Source organism: Carettochelys insculpta, chromosome 3, assembly GCF_033958435.1.
Source record: "Carettochelys insculpta isolate YL-2023 chromosome 3, ASM3395843v1, whole genome shotgun sequence".
Classification (NCBI taxonomy): Eukaryota; Metazoa; Chordata; order Testudines; family Carettochelyidae; genus Carettochelys; species Carettochelys insculpta.
The window spans coordinates 162,461,285-162,483,103 of NC_134139.1; the positions used below are offsets into that span (position 1 = coordinate 162,461,285).

Consider the following 21,819-nt stretch of genomic DNA (forward strand, 5'->3'; position numbering starts at 1 on the left):
GAATTCATGAAATAGGTCTGTCTAAATTGCGCTGGAGTACATCTGGAATAAGTCAAAGATGTATAAATGTCTGTTTGTCCGACTTATTCCCACTGTACACTAGTGCAGCAAAGTAGTGATGATTTGGAGCAAAGTAGTGATTTTGTGTGTGAGAGAGAGAGAATAACTTGTTCACTTTGTGTGCGTAAAAGTGAGCAAGAAATAATATTGTGGGTAAACGAGGTCCAAGGAGGTTTTATGTTTCATTCTGAATGTGGCAATGTGATAATTTTTTAGCCCTTCTGGAAATGAGTCCTATTGCTTAGGCCCAGCTCTTGTGGAAATTCTCTCCTGTGTTCATGAGATGCTCCATGTTTGTCATTTCTGTGGGTCTAGTGGAATGCGATTGCCACAACAGGCTGTAGTCACAGGAGGAGAAGCACTCTCTCAAGTAGCTAGAAATGCTCTCAGTGAGAGCTTTGAATATCAGCAAAGAGACATTGATTGGAACTTTATATTCAACTGGGTACCAGGGCTCCTGAGGTTGGTGTGTCAAGAGATGGTATGCTTTCTATACAGGTAGCTGATTGGCACCTGTATAGAAGGTAAAAGGGTCCCTGCATTTCTTGCCTATCTTTGTCAGTCATGAGTAGGGACCTACCAAATTTACGTCCATGAAAAATGCGTCGGACTGTGAAATCTAGTCTCCCTGATCCTCCCTGCACTAAAAAATTTGCTTTTTTTTCCCTCTCTATGCTTTCACTACAACAAGAAGTCCTGTGGCACCTTTTGAGTAACAGATATTTTGGAGCATAAGCTTTTGTGGGCAAAGGCCCTCTTCATTGCATCTTACAAAGCAAGTCTTTGCCCACGAAAGCTTATGCTCCAAAATATCTGTTAATCTATAATGTGCCATAGTACTACTTGTTGTTCTTGAAGAGACAGACTAACTCGGCTACCTCTTTTACTGTGTACCATATAGCTTTCACAGGGGAGACCAGTGTTCTTCAAATTGGGATTCCTGACCCAAAGGCAGTTTTGAGGGTGTCTTAAGGTTACTTTAGAGAATTCATGGTATTGCCACTCTTCTGTGCTGCCTTTGAAGCTGGGTGGCTAGAGGGTGGTGGTTGTTGGCTAAATGACAACTCTGAAGAGAGTGCTTAGTTAACAGCAGAGCAGAAGTAAGGGTTGCAATAACATAGCCCCCTTAATATAACCATGTGACCTCCCCCCACCCACAGTACCTTTTGGGTCAGGATCTCTACAACATGGTGAATTTTCAAATTTAAATAATTTGCATCATTACTTTTACTACTTTTAAAATCTTATTACTGTGAAATTGACTAAAATGGATTGCGAATTTGGTAAGGCCCTACTTACAAGATTTTCTCCATCAGGTTTCATTTATACTGACTAGAATATGATTACTTGTTTCTTTCTCCTCCGCCCCAGTCCATTCTATGTTTTGGTCTCTTTCTCTGTGCTTAGGTTATGAAGCTTCAGGGTAGTAAAATACATTCTTCCTGCAGGATAATTTAACTAACAGATGCTGTTACAAAGAGAGTGCCAATGTATTAAAGCAGAACCTGGTAATTTCTGTTTCCAGTCTTGTTTGTAGTCAATCAAAGCAACTTGAGGTTACTTCTGCTGTGGAGGTTGATTCTTGTCTTTTTAGCTTGTGAAAGCCTCCTTTTGAGTATTTTACTTGTAATTTCCCTGTTCATCTTTCCATTAGACCCACCTTTTTTTAAAGCTATCTGTTCTGTTTGCAGTGAAATTGTGTTACAAGGTCTATCTCTGAGCTAAATTTGTCATTTCAGAAGGCCAAGATGGTATGAGGACTCTTCTATCTTCCATTCATGTAGGGTCTTCTGAAATCAAATTCACCCAGGAAATTATTCTTCCTCGCTGTGTTTCTTCCCAAAGAGAAAAAGGAGAGGAAATTGCAGCTCTTAGATCTGAAGAGTGCACTAAAGGTTTATTTATATGCAACTGTTTCTTACAGGAAGTCAGACAATCTTTGTTTTCCTTGTATGAGAAATAGAGACAGTTTTAAGGAATCCTTAGGTAGTTTAATTGTTTCAGCTACTTTTGAGGCTCATAAGCGAGGTGGGAGTGCTCCTCCATTTTCAGTTAAAGCTTTTAAGGCACTAAAAGGGAAGGACTTGCTGTAGAATACATGGCCTGAAGTTCTTTTCCCTGCTTGTTAAGCTTTGCTAGTTTGGACTTTGGGGCATATACTCTTCCTGGAAGAAAGGGTATGGCAAGCATTGTCCTAGCCAGTCATTGTGGTTTGTTTACTAATTACAAGGCTTGTACAGAAAACAAATAAGATTTATACATGGCTCTGTTTTGTTCTTCCTTACCAGTACCCGGATTTGGTATTAGAATTTAGTGAATTTGGGATTGTCTGTCTTCTCAACATCTGTAATTTCTCAAAATTGGAGGATTTATTGTTATGGGGTTTATCCCCATTTAAATTAAACAAAAGAATGTGACCTTGGATTCAGTTTGGCTGCTTTGACTGATGATTGAAGGGGTTAAACCCAGTAGTCCCAGAATTTTACAGTAGAACTGGTCATTTTACAGTTAGTCAAAATCCCACTTCCTTTTCTTCATAAACTGCAGAAGATAACTCCTCCTTCTAACTTTGGCCATGTACTGGCGTAACTGTGCTGCTGTAAGATTTCTTGTGTGGACACTGTGTGATGATGGAAGAGAGGTGTCTTGTCAACCTAATTAAACCACCTCCAATGACCAGCAGCACTGTTTGCACTGGCACATCTGTAAGTGTAACTTATGTTGCACAGAGGGGAGATGTGTATCACGTTAAGTTATGTCCAAAAAAAAGTACTAGTGTAGACATAGCCTTATTTTGTAGTTGGAAACATATGTTACGTTACCTGAGTCAAATGAAAGCTCACCTTTTTCTCTTTTCCTGCTTGTGTTTAAAGACTGCCTGTAAGGCCCTGCTATTTTAAAGGGAAGGTCACCTCTCATTGCAAAGCGTTGTGCATTTCAGACCAGCATCTGATGAAGTGAGTCTGTGCTCACGAAAGCTCATGCTCAAAACTTTTCTGTTAGTCTATAAAGTGCCACAGGACCCTTCGTTGCTGTTACAGATCCAGACTAACACGGCTACCCCTCTGATACCTGTGCATTTAAATTCACTTCTATACAACAAAGCCTGGTTTGCAGGCTTATAGTATTTACTCAGGTGGAGCAGGTAACCTGGGCAGGAGGTGATGGACTTAAATGGGGATCAGCCCTTATCTTTCAGCCTGCTGGCCAACCCATCTTTGTAGTTAATGGGGCAACTCGCTCTTTCATTAATCCAGACAAAGAGCACATTGCTTAATATGCCATGAATGCATTGTTTCAGTAATCTCTTCTTCCTCCAGCAGGGACAGTAACAGACTTTGCTGGGCCCTGGCCAATGGTGGGAGGGGTGATGTGGGGGCTAGCTCTGGGCTCCCCTGAAATGGGTGGGGCCTTGTGCAGAAGGGGTGTGGCTATAGGCAGCTAGCCCTTATTGCCACCTAGGCCATGCTGTGCAGGGCTTTGGTTGTTATTTTAATGGGCCTGTGGCTCCAGCTGGTGCTGCCATGGTAACAGCACTGACTGCTTAGAACCATGGGCCATTTTAAAAGGCCCAGACCCAGGTCAATTGTTCCTTTCCTCCCACCCTCCTCATCAGTGGCCCTGTTCTCTAGACTCAGTTGCTAGTGAGGGATGTCAGAGATTGCTGTCACTGTCTGAATTTCTCTTGCCTATTCCTAATTCTCCCTGTCATGTCTCTTGATCCCAGAAATACTGCATGGTACTGCTGCTTAAGGGCCAGCATGCCCTGTGACTTATCTTTAAGTGTATAGTTGACAGCATAACAGAATTTTCAAACTGCGTCTGCTAAATGTAGTATTATTATTCATAACTGTTATTTTGTAAGCAGTTATTTTAAACCTCACAAAGCAAGGTCTCTTGCTGAAGACTTATTTTTAAGAAAATATGAGAATCAGCTCACCCAGGTTTTTTATTTTATTATTGTCTTAATGTGAAAGACACAGGTATGGGGGATTGTCATTTTACAGTGGGAAAAATAAGAGTCTGATACATTGTCTTGCTTGTCAAGAATTTTAAAGCAACTGAGGGAGTTTTACTCAGTTATGAGGAAAAACTACCTTCAGTGAAGACAGACTGGCAAAATTCAGCCCTAAATTGAAATATGAGTCTCATACATGAGTTTCTAATATAAATTGTTGCAGTTCTGCAACCTTAACTTCAGTCTATGTAACAAATCAATTGTAACTAAAATGTATTTTAAATAATAGTTTGCAAACTTCTGCATATAGTGAGTTATAACGTGTTGGGTTTTCCCCCCCTCAGGGATATCAAGGAATAGCAGGAACTCCAGGTGTTCCAGGAGCCCCAGGGATTCAAGTAAGATTCTTTTCTCTTTTCTACAATATGGATAACTAAGCCAAATCCTGTAAGTACTCGTACGATTTCCCTTTAGTTAATTGAGAATCCAGAGTGTGCAGCACTTGCAGGATCTGGTCCATACCCATAAAAAGAAGTAAATACAAATTTTAAAGTGTTTATTTTTATCTTTCTTAGGGGCCCCGTGGCTTTCAGGGTGTCAAGGGAGAGGCAGGGAGAGATGGTGAAAAGGTAAAACGTTACTTTAAAATATACAATTCTTGCTTAGTACAGGTAATGGCCTTAGTATTTCTGTGTGAAACTAGTTTAACAGTGATTTACTACTAAGACAGTAAAATCAGAACTGGAATGTTATGCTTAGAATATTTCCACTGTTCTACCTTTAAAGTATTGTGTATTTATATAAAAATACTATCAGTTAATACCTTTAACATTACTACTAATTTCATTTTGTAAAAGTGTAGCAGAGGAAACTGGTATTGACATATGACTGAATAAGAGTTTAATTATGATTAATGAAATCCTTTGCCATCTCTTTTCAGCCCCAGAGATTGTTGCTAGTATTTCCTTCTTATTAGGACACTAATATAGCAAAGCAGGTTACTGCATCTTATTAAGGCCCCGATCAGCAAATCACTTAAGAACATACTTAACTTGAAGCACATATTTATGAGCTTTGCTTCCAAGAAAGTTGTTCAGTCACTAAAGGGCAATATCCAGTAATGAATGTATTCCTCTGTTTCACTTTTTTCCCATTTCAGACAGCTAGATATTAAAGATGAAAAGGACTTAGGTAATCTAGTGTATTCACCTGCTAATGCAAAATTCTGCCTTATAATATATTTTTTTAATGATTTGTCCAGCCTAGCTTGAAATGTGCCAAGAAATGGGGCTTCCACCACTTTCTTCAGAAAATTTTTCCACTGTAGAGTTGTTCTCACCATTAGGAATTTTTTCCTGATAGTCTGCCTAAATTTTCATTTCTCAATATCATCCTGTTACTTCTAGGCTTTTCCACATTGTCTAATGTAAAACTAGGCATTTCACTTGCAGACTGTTTTAGTTATTCCATAATTAAGTGAACATAAATTATGGCTATGTTCACATTTAATCAAGAGCAATGGAAGATTGTTTTCACAAGATCTGCAGATATTTTACTGTTGTATATGTACAATTAAACTGTATTTTAAACTGCCTGTTTTAAACACTTAGTGTAGGAGGACAGTATTTTTGTAGTAGTATTACTGTTATGAAGGCCATCAGCCTGTCATATGTAAATACATGGATGGACCTGTGCACCAGTGTGGAGATCTGGTTACTGTTTGTATGAATCAAGTGGTGAGACAGCAATCTGAAATTTAAGTCAACTTTTTATGAAGATTCCTTTCCTTGTGTTTTTCTAAGTGTCCATTCCATTTTGATTGTGTCACTGTGGATTTCAATATAGTTGCTCATGCTTGTGAGACTGGATTCTTTTCACTAGCATTGTCTATCAGTGTTCTTCAGACATCCCAAGCCATCTGAGAGAATAAAAGGTGGGGTGACCATGACCCTTCCCCATTCCCTCTTACTACTAATGTAACTCCAGAGGCACTGAGACCACTCTAAGGGGAGAGTGAAGTCTCTGTTCTGCAGCCTTGGCTGAGAGCCAGCTGGCTTTTCGCTCCTGCAGTAGAGCACCTGGCTTTAGCTCCTAAGGTTGCAGGATCATCCCCACCTGCTGATGGCCCATGTTTGTAGGAACTTGGCGGTATTCCCCTCTGCTGAAAACTATAGGATGGGTGATCTACTTCTGAAACATTTCAGAGCAGCCTTTGCTTCTTCGCTTACAATTTTGTGGGCTGAATAATCCTCTCCTGGAGGACAATTTTGAACAGGTCCCTTTGTGAAATATACCTCTTCCATGCGGGCCTTACTGTACCATGACCAGAGCAAATCTCACGTTCCAAGCAGGTGCTCTTTTGTTCTCCACTCAAACCCAAGAGTTACAACATGCCAGACTCAAGTTCCATCTCTTAGAACAATCTGTGAAGGTGGCACTGGACCCCGGAGATTTCAAAACCTCATACCCATCAAACTGTCCAATGCTTCATAGAGCAGACAGGGTGATTCCTATGACTTAATACAGAAGTCAGATCTAAGTAAGGAGCAGGTACTGACGGCCTTGATATCACAAAAATTAATATTGAAGGCGACATCACAGATATGGAAGCAGGACCACAGAAAGAAGCTGCCTACAACACTTGTGAAAGAGCTTGATGATGAACTCTGTTCTTTCACATAGCTGGAAAAAGAGGGGGATCACAAGAAAAATCCTCCAAAGCTTGTCTGGCACTGAAGCAAAGCAAAAAGTAACAGACTATGGTGCAGCAGACGCCATCAGTACGGGACCCGTTGCACTGCTTATGGAGGATCTGTTTCATTATTGCTGTTGCAAAGGCATGTGTTCTTGCTAGCACTGAGTAAAGCCTGTCCCTCATATAGTCCATGACTAGTACTGCCTGCAGATCATAGACAGATGGATTATCCATATAAAGAGAGACCAAGCTACAGCAGGAGACATTGTGGCCCTGAGCTCCAGACACGCAGCAGCTAATTTGATGGTGCAGCTGAGAGCTGTCCGAAGACCTGTCAATTGAGTGCTTCTTTGGCTAGTGGACTTGTCTTGTTCCACTGAATGTGTTTGGCTGTCACCAGCAACAAGTCTGGTAAAAGAGAAAATGAGGAGTTCATATACCAAACTATAGACCTGGCTTAACAGTATTTAATGGTAGGTAGTCACTTGGTACAGTCCAGTTAAGTTAACAATAGTTACTCACCGCAGGTGAGAATGCAAAATGTAGAACCATTTGCTATAGGGGCAGCAGGAATATAAGATTTCTGATGGATATTCTTTTCCTGATAGGCTCAAGATTTCCACTTAACTTTCCCATCAATCCCTCTGATACCCAGGGCAAGCCCTATGCTGGCTGAGAGTTTTGGTGATCACACAGATGCTAGATATCCAGTCAACTTCTCATTTACTTTTCTTCTGGCCCAGGCCTACTCAGACCCAAGGTCAGATATTAAATCTAGACGTAATCTGAGGAGTTGTATACTGCCTGGACGAGCATCACTATAAGAGAGTGATCAAAATCAGTGCCAGAAATTCTTGTGCAAAGCATTAAAGCATCCAGTAATGGGATCTCTTCTGCAAAATGAGAGATATTTTCTCTGTGGGCAACTCAAGAAATATAAAGCCAACTGAACCCATGCTCCCAATTATTCTGGATTATATGCTGCTTCTGAAACAGGACTGTCACTGAGCTTTCAGAATGCACCTGACACCAATATCCATGCATTTTGCCAGTTTAAGCACATTCTGGAGTTTTCCGTTACAGTACAGAGATTCACCAAGGGCCTCCTTCATGCCGGCCCTTTTTTTAGAGACCTGACTCTCATCTGGGGCCTCAGTGCAGTTCTCCTGTGTCTCATGGGTTGTGTCTACACTACAAAAATAGCTTTGAAGTTGCTTATTCCAAAGTACAATTCTGAAGTGAGCAACTTTTGAGGTTGAATGTCTACACACACCCTACTCCAATAGTAACAGAGAGGAAGCCGTGCTAGTCTATACACTATCAAAACAAAAAGCAGTCAAGTAGCACTTTAAAGACTAGCAAAATAGATTAAGTGAGCTTTTGTGGGACAGACCCACTTAAGATACCCTACTTCAGTGTTAAATTTCAAAGTAGGGCACTACTCCTTTCCTGGGAATGGAGTACGGACTTCAAAGGTGTGCTCCAGTTAACTTAATATTAATTGGAGATAAGATTCCATGGGTGTGTCTACACTAGGAACTAAGTTTGAAGTCAACTTTGATTAGACACTCCTTCGAAGTAGCCAGCAGAGTCTACTCACATTTTCCCTTACTTTGAAGTTAACTTCGAAGTTAGTTCCTAGTTTAGATACACCCATGGAACCTCATTTCAGATTATGGTCAGAATGTTCATTGTGTTATCTTACCAATATGATAGTCTTCCTTGTTTAGTCATGCTGGCACAGAGTTAGCAACATCCAAGCCTTTATGGTGTTATCCAAGGGATTTTGGGGCATTGCTGGAATAACCTGCCTATTGTACCATTAAATCGCCCTTCTTGAAGAATAGTTTTTTGTGGTTTATTGAGGAAAAACACCACAGGATATGGATATAATCATCCAATAAATATAGCTAGTAATCCCTAAAACGATATATTCTAAAACTGCTCAAGAATGCACAGAAGCCTTAAATACATCCCTTACTGCAAGTTTTAAAGAGCATTCAAACTCCAGTGGCATATAGTTAAGTGATTTTTAATTGAAGTACTTTGTTACAAGTGGCTAGTGTGCAACAGATTGCTGACAGCATTTCTTAAATTATAATTTGCTTTACGTACATAAAATACAATTAAAAGACACATTTCAGGCATACGCCAGTAAAATATGATGCGAGACAATGCTACATGTAAAATTATATTTAAAACTGTCACACTTACTTTTATAAATCCTTTCATATCCCATTTGTTTTTGTCTGCTTCTGCTACTCCACTTCGAGAAGTCGGTCATGCTCTGGTCAGTCAGACTTGTGCTACTTGGTTCTTCATCATCTCTGCAGCAGCTTCCTTTCATTTGTCCAGTCCTGACTCCTCTATCTCCTCTTCTCTGACTCAATCCTTCATGCCGGCAGCTGGCTTTCTTTGCTGCACTCCAGCTCTAGTCTAAGACTGTCTCTACACTGTGAGATAAAATTTGAATTTATTAATATCAGTTTTGTAACTCTGGAATTTATAAATTTGATTTTGACTGTCCTCACCTTCCCACATGCTCCTCACAAAGTTGACTTATTGCTGCCACACTCACTTGGCAAACATGGACTGTTGCAGTAGTGCATTGTGGGAACCTATCCCTCATCCCTGTAGCATTCTGGGTATGCTTGCTGGTCTTCGACATCCATCCTCTCACATGGCATTTTTCTCATTCCCCTCCTGTGTTAAGCAAACATTGATTTTTCCTGTCAGAAGAAAGGAAAAGTAGGGCATCCATAAAGATGGCAAAGTTAACAGAAATCTCTTCTCTAACTGAATGCTCAGCTGTCCCCCATCCCATGATTGCGTATGATCCCTGAAAATAATACAGAGACCCTGAAAAGCTTGAAGAAAGAGATAATAGTAAAGTTATTTGAAAAAAGGGAGTTGCTAAGGGGAGAATATTAGGTTTTCCAGCACAGTATAAGGCTTCTGTGTACGGGCTGTGTTCTCAACTGGCCATCCACTGACTGTCTCTGCTCCCATGATTGTATCCGATCCCTGAAAATAACACAGGGACAGACTCAACCCGCTTTTCCCTGCATGGAAGGGTGCAAAGTTGGAAGAAAGAGGACAGAAAAGACTAGGAAAAAAGATCTTTGTCTTCCCTCTTCACTACACAGATGTAGGGAATGTGGCAGAAGGAATGCAGTGCTGCTGAAGGCTGGGAGGAATGAGTCTCCCAGAGGTCATCTGCATGAGAATGCAAAAGGTGTGCATGTGTGATACCTTTTCAGGCAAAGCCTAATGGGTAGCAAGTAAGCCATGAGATTTGGTCTATTGTAAACATGTAGTTGTAAAATCACAATTTAAGCTGACACTTAGTGAGAGAGTTGTGAGATCTCACCAATGCTCTGGGTTGTTGTGGGGGACAGGGCAGTCGCCTTAGCTGTGTAAGACATTGATTACACAGGGCTCCCTGGTTTAAAGCATTGTGAGAGAGAGGGGAGGGATACTGGTTGAGCCAGCTTGCTGAGTGCCTTGGCCCTGCCTATGCCTTGGCCATATAGCTATAAGTCTGGCTTGACTAACCCTCCCCACCTGTTAAAAGATAGAGCTGGATACTAGGGTGTTTGTGAAACCCCACACTAGAGATACCAAGAGCTGCAATCACAGAGTGGCAGCTGAGGCCACACAGAGCTGAAATCACTGGGTTCTGCCTTAGGGCAGTCCCAAGCAGTGGGGTTAGGACTGGCGGACAACAGCAGGACCAGCAGGCGGCTGGTAGGAGCGGCGGTAGATGATGGCAACCGGCGGGCGGCCAGTAGGCGCGGCGGTAGATGACGGCGATCGGCGAGTGGCCGGTAGGAGCGGCGGCAGCGGTAGATGACGGCGGGCGGCTGGCTGGTAGGAGCAGCGGCGGACGACGGCGACTGGCAGACGGCTGGTGACAGCAAGGGGAGGCTACAGACAAGTGGACAGCTAGTATTGCCCTGGTGATGTATCTCTGGGCTTTGAGTTTGGGACTGCACTGCAGAGGGTACACCCTGTAACTGTGTGTGTGTGGAAAAGGGCCAAGAGCCCCAACAAGAGACTGGGTTCTACTGCATATGGGGATGGTATCTGGGTAAAAGGGGTTTTGTCTCTTCTGTGCTGAGATATACTGCATCTATCTCTGTAACCTTGGGGTAGGTTATGGTCATTAAACAAGCCATTTCTATCTCAGACTCTGTGCTTGCGAGGGGCGGGGAGAACCGCCTTACAGGCACCCAGCACGGGGGTGAAATTGTCCCAGGCCACTGGGTGGGGGCTGGAGCCGGTTGGTTGTATCCTTGATAGGAAAACCTCACAAGAGTTGAACCCGGCCCTTCTGGCAGGCATCTGGTGTTAACAGAAGGGTTACACAGACATTGCCAACACGGGGGATGGCAGTGAAATCTTATACCCTGAACTTATAATGGAAATAGGAATCTCAACTGGCCCTCCACCCTGTGTTTTCTTTTCTTTTCTTTTTTTTTTTTTTTTGGGGTGGGGTGTCAAAGCATGAAGAAAGATATCTTAGTTGGCGATGGAGACTCCCCCACTCCTGGCGGCAGCAAGCCCCTGAAATTCTTTCCCATGCTTGGAACCATTACTGCTCACAAGCTAGGACATGGTGCTGCCTGGCAGCATGGTCAGCACCGAACGGAGGCTACCCACATGATGTGGCTGATTTGTGGGGAAAGACCTCGACTGTGTGGTGGCTGTGTTTGTCGGGGTGGGGAGAGTAGGGAGGTTCGCACACGAATGTAAGCCACTGAGAAGAAGATTCTCGGCCTCTTATGCAAACACAGCCCCCACAACAGCCTTTCTTTCATGTGGTGTGGTGGGGCAGTGGCTGGCGCCAGGTAGCACAGAAAAAAATAGCAAGGGTAGAGACAGAACCACAAACTCCGTGCAGGAGATATTTGTAGTGGGTAGATACTCTCACAACACTAATAGCAAAGAAAGACAAACATTTCTTCAGCTTTCATACAAACATGACCCGACAGCCATAGGCTTCCTGGTCTCCATTTGAAATTCATGGTCTTCCTGTTACCTAATTTCTGCACACCGGAGAGCAGCCGCCAGAGCGGAGCACTGAGGGGCATTGTGGGTTGCATACGGGACATCTCTGGAGGCTAATAAATTCAATTTTAAGATGTGGCACTTTTACACTGGTCTTTAATCGAACTTCTAAATTTGAGCTTGATGCTATACCCATCAGGTAACTACAATTTTGTAATCTCAAGATTAGTGCTCTCTAAAGCAATCTAATGGTATTTACAGTGAAGACAGTCACATGGTAATATCGAGCTAACTGCTTTACATTTGAATTTATCTTCCAGTGTAGATGCAGCCTAATATACCTTTCTGTTCTTAGAAGCAATTAGCTTGTTCACACATGGTTGGTATGCAGCAGTACTACAGGACTATGATTGAGAGCTCTGACCTTAAGGACAAGTTGTAACCAATATGAGTAGGCCAGCCAGCTGATTAGCTAGCTAACCCATTGCCCTATATTGCATGTGTTGAGTAGCCCCAATTTTGCCCATGCTCTCTGCTGTTGTGTACTTTATCTTGGCCTCTCTTTCTGTCACATGCACACATACACATTTGTGCCAAGGTGCTATCTTACCAAAGTATCCATCTCTAGCTTTTTAAGGTCAGGTGGCAGTGAGATGTTTAATTTCGCCTCACTTGAAGTAGTTCAAGTGAGTTTGAAAATAATAAAATATCTCCAACACCAATATTGAAATATTGGGAATATCAACATCTGTCAGTTGCAAGGACAATAGGAAGGCCAAACTCATAAACAAAGCTAACGTCATGAAGCTTTCTCAAAAATTTGGGTGATTGAATTTTTTATGACTTTTAATAGCTTTTATCAAGATTGTTTTCTGTAATAATAATTAAAAAAAGGAACTGCTTATATGAACAGGTTGTATGTTTATTGCTTTAAAGAGTCTCTGATAGAGTATGTGCTCACAAATAATCTGTTTTCATTGGCAGGGAGGGGTTTGATGAGATCAGCTAAGGTGCTTGGTAGGGCCATGGTGTGTGTGTGTGAGAGAGAGAGAGAGAGAGAGCGCATCCCTCCCACACAACACTTGTTCCTCAGGGAGCAGCAATGGGCAGAAATGAGGGTAGGACTCTGTCCATCCCTAGGAGCTGAGATTGGCCTGTGTGTGTGTGTGTTTAAGCTGGTGATAAGCAACGTGTGAAAGGTGACAGAAGGATGTACAATTGTTGCAAACATCTCTCTGCTGTTTTTTTGCATATAAAATGTACAAGATTAGTTTGTAATTACATAAGGAAATGTGTACTGTTAATTTGGCTGATGTAGACACGGGGATACAAGAGGGCCTTGAGAAGAGACCCAATGTTGTATTATTAAAACTAATTCTCAGAAACTCAACATTGCCACCATTGGCTCATGTTGTTCTGACTGAGTCTTGGAAAGTCAGTGGGAAATGTTCTACTGACTTCAGTGGGTTTGGATCTGACTGTTTCATTTTAGGTTTTTCCATAATTTGGGTTATGAATGTATTTTATTTTATTTTATTGACACTTATTTTAATGTGCTTGTTGTTTTAGGGTGAACGTGGGTTTCCTGGTTTTCCTGGATTACATGGGATGCCAGCATCAAAGGTTGAAATCAAAAGCTTCTTGTAATATATCCATCCATGTTGGTTTGTTCTATAACTTTTTTCATGGTTTTAAAGCAATTTTATTTACCTATATGGGTAATTTTTAAATTTATCCATAAACACAGATAAGATGTGAGGTTAATATTGATAGTGCCTTATTTCTATGGAGCTATTGGATCAGGTTGTATATGAATTCCTTTGAATAGTGATTTTAGTACAATTTACAACCCTCTTCTCTGCAAATAATGTCAAAATGATGACATAATTTAGTATAGTCAATGTCTTTGGAACATTCAGTTTGGCACCCAGTATTCTGGAGGACTCGATTTCACTAATTCCGTATTTAATGTGTTCTGCAATAAAGACCTCTCAGCCACATCCTGTACTACTGTATTCAACAACCCAATTGACCTTACTGCCGAAACCTCCTTCAAATGCCTGTTTCAATTGTTGCAGACCAGATTTCAAAAGAGTGCAGCACACACAACTGTTCAAAGATTTTCAACTTCACTTTTTAAGATCTCTGTGACGTAACCAGAATTTCAAAAAGGCTCCATGCCCAGCTATTCCGGTAGGAAACATGGGTATTAAATCTACGTGTTTTTGAACATCTCCTCAGAGGTACTAAGCATGTGATATGTCATAGGTCATTAGTACTTCTTTGAAGATGCTGCCCATCATGCACAATTTGTCTCTTCACAGGAGATTACCGCTGTGAACTCTCAATTAGCTTGCTCTTAAGTATCATCCTCAACTCTTTATCTGACTGTGTTTCAGATTGTCCTATTCCCCTCTAGATCAAAGCCATGCATTTCTTAGCTCTGTCGGAAAATATCACTTAGGTCAAAAAAATGTTTTGCTGAACCTGTTGCAGATTTGACTACACTTTTGTCAAAACACAGCAAAGCAGGGGCACTCTGCTTCCTTACCTGCCTCAGCTAGCTCCAGGGAACAGACACACATGGTGGTTCTCTGACTCCTGGAATTTGTGGTTGACAGGGAGGAAGAATGGAATAGTGGAACTGAACTTTTCCTGAGGGCAGCTCAGTTCTCCAGAAAGAGATATTTTCAGAGAAAGGGATTTTAAGAAAATGTATGTTTTTCGTGTTTCAATCCACTATGAAAAAGGGCTTTATTTAAGACTGCAAACAATTAATGAAAAGGGATTCCTGATTCCCTCATTTTGACCAGTTCAGTTTTTAAGTAAACAGTGAACTGGAATATGTCATGTTAGTAGCCATACAAAAAAAAAACAAAAAAACAAACAAACTCCTTTATGCTTGTTTTGGTGTAGGGTGAAAGAGGCCCTAAGGGAGACCAAGGACCCCCGGGAATTTATGGGAAAAAGGCAAGTATGAATTAAATATCTTAAAGGGGACTGGGAGAATGTTTCAAGTTTTAAAATACCTTTATTTACTTAGGGTTGAATCTTAGAATTCTTTCTCGGGCAAACTTCCATTGAAATCCAATGCTTAGAACATTTTGTCTAGCCCAGTATGTTCTCTTCATTCAGATAGCTCCTGAAAATTCTTCTTTCATCTAACAGATTCTAGTCTGCAGATATCACGCACATCCACAAGCTTGAGTAAAACAAGCAAAACCATCCTAAATTACAGTCTTAATTTTTTTAGACCTTCATCTAAATTCTCAGCTGTTTGAAACTGGGTTGTTGTTACATTTGCCTGAGTAAAACCAGCATAGTGTCAGTAATCTTTTGTATGTAGGAAATTCCACTGGAAATTTTGTTAGAAATGAGATAAAAAAAACAATGAGTGAATTATGGGTTAACTGTGATGAGATTGTGTAACTGAGTTTGAGGATGGTATTTAAATATAATTTTCCTTTATTTTTCTTCTGTTTCTTATATTTTTCCAGGGAGCTAAAGGGGAAAAAGGTGATCCAGGTTTTCCAGGAATGCCAGGACGACCTGTAAGTTCTGTAAGACCTATAGATTCTATAAATTTAGCCTTTAAATATGTTTTGTTGATTCAGCTAATAGTGTCATGTTATCTGTTGCCACAGGGGGAACCTGGGAGAAATGGGAAGGATGGCTTACCTGGAAGCCCTGGTTTCAAGGTATTTTACATAATCATTCCATAAATTAAGTTTTTCCAGCTTACAGTAACTTGCCTGAACCTTGCATAAAAGTGCTATTGGTCCAGGTATTTCTAGCATGTATTTTGGAGTTAGTAACTTCCAGTACAAATTTGTGTCTATTATTGGAGGATGTTATTCAAAACCATTGGGATTTCAGTGGGCTTTGGATCAAGGCTCAATTGCTGAGGATTTTGGGAGTATATTATTAGCAATTATCAAGGCTTGCTATGACTAATCTTATTCTTACCATTTCCATATGTATTTCTCTAACTCTGTGAATAATTTAAAACATCACATATACATGTATATTCTTCACAGGATTATTTCCTAAACAGATAAATGCTAATGAGTTGATTAGTATGCTGCTGATTAGAAGGGGTAAAATGACCCATGACACTGCATACACATTTGAAGGCACAGTCTAGCCCTAAATCGTCAATATGCTTAAGGTTTAACTAAACTAACACAAAGAAATCCACTTCCATCAGTCGGTAGTACATTGGACTGAGTAGTTTTAATTGTCCAACAGAACTACTGTGGCACATCTTTTTATGTTGCGTTGCCAATTCTTCACATACTTAGCTAATTTGTGTATTTGCCTATTAAAAGTAGCAGGTACAAGTATATAATCTGATCTTCATACTGGGGACTGTGGTTCATGAGCCTATTCAATTATTGGTTCCAGCATTATTCTAAGATGAAATAAGAAAGAGGTTAGACATTTAAAGTTCTAATACCATGTGCAATCTGGCTTTCAGTGTTTGTGTCAAATATACTACTTCATAGTTACGTTCTATAAAATAATCGTTTCAGTACTGACAACTTAATTGAATTTAAGTGACGCGCTGCAACAGTGCTGGTGGCATGACGTATGTTTAGAACATATTTGGCAAGGAGACTATATTTATATTTCTGGCCTGAAAAACTTGAAGCTTACTCTTAATAATTAAATATTTGCAGCTAGCTTCAATATTTGCACTGTTCAGAATGTTTTCTATAGATGTTATAGGAAGGAAGTACAAGGGAATAATTACGATAATCAGGTAACCTTATTGACTTGATCTTAGGTGAAAATGGCAAGCTTTTTGGGCCATAACTGCATATGTTTGTTCGGTTTAGTACTTTTTTCTGATTTGTCTTTCAAAAATGCACTAGCAGAACAAACTGGATGAAGTTAGAAAAGTTTCTGATGATAGCTTACGATGAAATTATTTCATGCTTCAGCAACTAATAGTGGTTGGGTTGCTCCAGTATTGAAACACTTCATGCTTTTTATTTGCCATTCAGTTTAGTTTTGAGCGGTTTCTCAGTCACCTGATTTTTGTCTGAAAGTTCCTCTGATGCATGTAAATCACAATTATTCGCCCATATGTGAGAAATCACAGAAATCTGACTTTTTATAAATGTATCATGGAGGATGATTTGGTATCCAAACTGAGTGTATTCAAAAATGTGGAATCCCATTTGAATATACCGACTACTTGGTATAGTTGTAATATTGAAAGTAGCTGTTTCTGTTCTTCTAGGCCTATGTGGGTGATAAAATCAAATATGTCGTATCCCAGAACTCTCATCAGAAACTCAAGCTCAATCTTTTTCTCATCCCTGGTGTATGATAAGATGGATTGGGTTCCACATAAACACGTCGTTTGAACCAGTTTTTTACAATATTTCTAAGAAACTTGTTTTGAAATATCTGTGTTTGAGAAGTTTCCTTTACTCCCATCATTTACAAAGTTGATTTATTACTGTGATTTAAAGTGTGCCCCTTATTTCTTCAGAATATAATAGTTATCAGAAGTCTTTTAGTTCTGTTTCATTCAAACATTTTTATCATGCCTTTACCATCTGCTTGCTATAAAACAGTATTTCATTCTGGGTACGTTGTAATCAAAATCAGAGGATTTAAAATTGTCTGGTTTTGTTGGAGCTTTTGTGTTCTGTTACAAAATTTCTTAAACAGATTTGTTCTGGAAAAGACTGTGAAAGAAATTGTTTCTTCGTACCCAAGCTTTGTGACTTAAATTGACAGCAACTTAACATATCTTAACATGCATAAATATTTTATTTATGTACCTTTCTAGAACTTTTTATTTTCTTTGTTTCTCTTGAGTTTTTAGGAGGGAATAACATGCATGTTTTGAATCAGAATACAGTGATTTGATCATTCCTTGTTAAGCTTGTAGGTCCCAAGTGCCTTGAAATAATTTTCAGAATAACAATGGTAACATCAGTCATACCTGCAATGATGATATTTTTTCCTTAACTCCGACATGGTTCTTGACATAATTCAAAGCACAGAAATAAAGATAGTTCCAACACGATTACTGTTTAAGGAGGATTTTCTCAAGGAGGATTTTCTCAATGTGCAGATTAGGCGCTAAAATACCATGGTCATGAGATAGCTCAGTTCTCCTAGAAGAAATCACAATGTTTTAGAGCTGCTTTATGGAATTTGCTATAAAGTAACATGTTCAGGTTGTCACTTTCGCACTGTACCTCATGACTCTCCCTCATGGTGTATAGTCTAATTCGACTGGCCAATGTGGACAAAGAAGTGTTTGAGTTGCCTGGAATTATTGTTGGACCTTGATTTAAACATGAGTTTAACATAGGATAGCTGCGTCTACACGTGCACGCTACTTCGAAGTAGCGGCACCAACTTCGAAATAGCGCCCGTCGCGTCTACACGCGTCGGGTGCTATTTCGAAGTTAACTTCGACGTTAGGCGGCGAGACGTCGAAGTCGCTAACCTCATGAGGAGATAGGAATAGCGCCCTACTTCGACGTTCAACGTCGAAGTAGGGACCGTGTAGACGATCCGCGTCCCGCAACGTCGAAATTGCTGGGTCCTCCATGGCGGCCATCAGCTGGGGGGTTGAGAGATGCTCTCTCTCCAGCCCCTGCGGGGCTCTATGGTCACCGTGGGCAGCAGCCCTTAGCCCAGGGCTTCTGGCTGCTTCTGCGGCAGCTGGGGATCTATGCTGCAGGCACAGGGTCTGCAACCAGTTGTCAGCTCTGTGTATCTTGTGTTGTTTAGTGCAACTGTGTCTGGGAGGGGCCCTTTAAGGGAGCGGCTGGCTGTTGAGTCCGCCCTGTGACCCTGTCTGCAGCTGTGCCTGGCATCCCTATTTCGATGTGTGCTACTTTGACGTGTAGATGTTCCCTCGCTGCGCCTATTTCGATGTTGGGCTGAGCAACGTCGAAGTTGAACATCGACGTTGCCGGCCCTGGAGGACGTGTAGACGTTATTCATCGAAATAGACTATTTCGATGTCGCAACATCGAAATAAGCTATTTCGATGTTGGCTGCACGTGTAGACGTAGCCTTTATGTCTCAAGTACACAGGCTGGCCAGACTGTACTATAAATGGGTTTTGCTATAGTCCTGCTAAGTGCAAAGATTTTTAGTTTAGAGGAGGCAAAGCCAGAAGCTTGCTTTTTCTGAGATGCAAATCTTCAGATCTGATATTAGAGGTGTTGAACACACTTGCTTTACTTTGTAGGTACATATTTGAGCACAATGCCTAAGTCTTAAGCTACGTCTACACTAGAGAGTTTTGTCAACCAAACTCACGGTGCAGCAAGACTAAAAATGTGTTCCGTCGATATACTGTTGGCAGAACTTGGCACTTTTGTCGACAGTCTTCTGGCTCTGCCCCATTAGGCAGAATGCCTTTCTCAACAGAATCTGTTAACCAAAAAAGCTGTGTGGACATTCCGGGGACCCTCTGTTGACATACAGGGCTTCTAAGTCACTGTGCAGCCCTACCTGCTCTGCTTGTGGTTGATCGCTCTGTTGAGAGAGCGGCTGGGTAGTCTCGCTGCTCTCTGTCAACAGAGCAGATTGACAGAGCAGTCTGCTTTCATGTTTGGCCATGATCTGTCAAAAAAAGTTTCTTGGAAGATATCTTCCAGCAGTAACTTCTGTTGACAGATCTCTGTAGAGTAGAAGTAGCCTTACAGTTTTGCGCAGTTGCCACATATTTATTCATTAAAGACACCATATTATCATTCTTTGTCCTTCTTCAGACTTTCTTTCCTCCAACCGTTGGCATTCTCATGGAACTTTTGACCTTTTTTTTGTTTGATTTCACAGTCATGAAAGGTCACTTCTCTGGATCTATCCTAGTTTCTGACCTTTCCTCCCCCTTATCTCATTTGATCTCATCATGGCTCTGGGTAGGTCATTAAATCTATAAGTCTTTTGAGACTTTACGCAGTACTGAAGCTGATGTTTCCAACTTTCATCATCTTTGAATGTTACTCTCCAAACATCTACTTTTTGGTTCTAATTTTTGGGTGAGGCCTTTCCAAATTTATGGAGCTCCACATCAGTGCACTGGTTTTTGGATTATCATTTGGCGTCCTCCCTCTATGCAGGATCTCAGATTTTTATCTTTTCAGCGATTTGAATTCACTTCTCTATTTTATGTGGCTACAACATTTACTAGTCAAACCCTTTGTCAACATTTTAATGCATTTAAATCCAGAGACCACTTCTTGAATTGAATAATAAACACCTAAGAGCTAGGTTGTATTATTATTATAAAGCATGTGATTTTCACCATTAGCTGAAAACACATCACAGTAACTGTTGTAACAAGTACCTAATGATTATACTTGCTAGTCCCGCTGATTAAGAAATCCTGTTTTAACAGTTTTTTGGCTGTAAAAACAGTATTTCAGGCTGAACTTTGGATCCATGTGCAAATAATCAGTTATGGTATAACGTTTTAAACAAGTGTCAGAGATTTAGGTTATGTGATGGAACAGGGGTATATTTCATAGTTGTGGGTTTTTTTCCATGGAAAATTAAATATTTATTTTAACTGGGGATAGTTTTAAAACCTACATGTACATTATACTGTTGTTATTAAGTAATGTGTTTACTGTTTTGAATGACAGATTCTATATGTTAGTGGTACATACGTTGAATAAAGCACATTGCCTTTACGAAGGAAAGAATAAAATTCTGAAATGATACACAAACAAGTATCTTTTAAGAGGCATCTGTTTGACAAGTGGTTTAGAAATGATGAGCATCCTAGAATGATGTGGGGGATGAACCAGTATTTCATAGGAGTCAGGTTGGCTGAGTTCCTGGTGAAATATCTACCTTAATGCTGATGAGATTGTATTGCATTAACTATAAAGGATGTTAAAAGTAACATGTTAAGAGAGCTTTGCTAGGTGTCTCATTAATTTGCATCTAAAAATGTGTCAGTGTTTGAATTCACTGTTCTTTTTGAACAATGGTTTTTGGTCTTGTCTGAGTCTCCTATTTAACAATCTTTTCATTTTGAAGGGAGAAATTGGGAAGCCTGGTTCTACAGGACCAGAAGGCCGTCAGGGAGACCCTGTAAGTGTGATAACTAAGGAAATACTGGACATGTTTTATTGGTGAATGAGTTAGTATATGTGCCAGCCATTCCAGTGTTGCATAGTTTGTTGTGTTCTGAAGTTGGGAGTAGGAGGCATGACCTTTCATAAATTGACAGCAGAGTCATCATATATCAAATTTACATATATAAAATTTGATTTGAAGACTCTGCAGTCTTTCTCTGTATACAGATATAATTGTGAAGACTTTGCTATAATTTTGCATATGAAGTCAGCCCTATTATCAGAACAAGGGCACAGTGAGGCATAACCGATCTTCTCCTTAATATTTTTGTTTAAATGATATAGTCGCACATATTACTTTAAAATAAAATCACATTCATGTAGTTGAGCACTTGGTTTAACAACAAAGTTTGTTTTTGAATTAGTTGCAAATAATAGACATGTTTAAATAGTTACAATCTTAAATTTATAGTAAGTTCTATCTCAAATTCTTTTCTCATTATTTCTTAACTAAATATTGGAGTATAACAAGCCTTTCTAAGTCTGAACACTAGCGCTTCTATTAATACCATTATAATCACAAGAAATCTTCTTTTGTATTCTATGGTTTGTGGTTAACATTGACTTTTGGTTGCTATCATAATCAGTACATCTGAAAAGATAAAGGTTCTACAGCTAGTGAACTGGTCTCAGCTGATCACAGGCTTCTCAGTATAGCATTAAAGGAAAGGGAAAATGGGCCAAATGAGAGAGGGTTTGTTTTCTCCCCTTCTGGGTGATTCAAGTGGAGAAAGCCTCTGGAAATTGTTGCCCAGTTTCCCCCCCACTTGTCATACTGTGATTTTATAATTGTTTAATGGAAAATAAGTAAGTCCAATGAAAGGGCCTTAAAGAGAGAGGCTTGGAGCTTCATTTTCATTCCCTGGCCAGTGAAACTATTTTCCAATTTACATTGCCATATAATTTGTCACTTCCCAGGATATTAATTATACTAATACACAATTTTCTAAAGCTGTGAAGTGGTGTTTTCT

General features: G+C 40.3%; 1 protein-coding gene across 1 annotated transcript in view; it reads left to right on the plus strand.

Annotated features, from left to right (window-relative positions):
- The window catches only part of COL21A1 (collagen type XXI alpha 1 chain), a 203,010-nt gene that overhangs the window by 84,680 nt on the left and 96,511 nt on the right, over positions 1-21,819 (plus strand). The window contains exons 11-17 of the mRNA XM_074991138.1: positions 4,363-4,416; positions 4,594-4,647; positions 13,293-13,346; positions 14,640-14,693; positions 15,221-15,274; positions 15,368-15,421; positions 20,751-20,804. Coding sequence (XP_074847239.1) covers positions 4,363-4,416; positions 4,594-4,647; positions 13,293-13,346; positions 14,640-14,693; positions 15,221-15,274; positions 15,368-15,421; positions 20,751-20,804 — 378 coding nt within the window. The remainder of the gene's footprint in view (positions 1-4,362; positions 4,417-4,593; positions 4,648-13,292; positions 13,347-14,639; positions 14,694-15,220; positions 15,275-15,367; positions 15,422-20,750; positions 20,805-21,819) is intronic.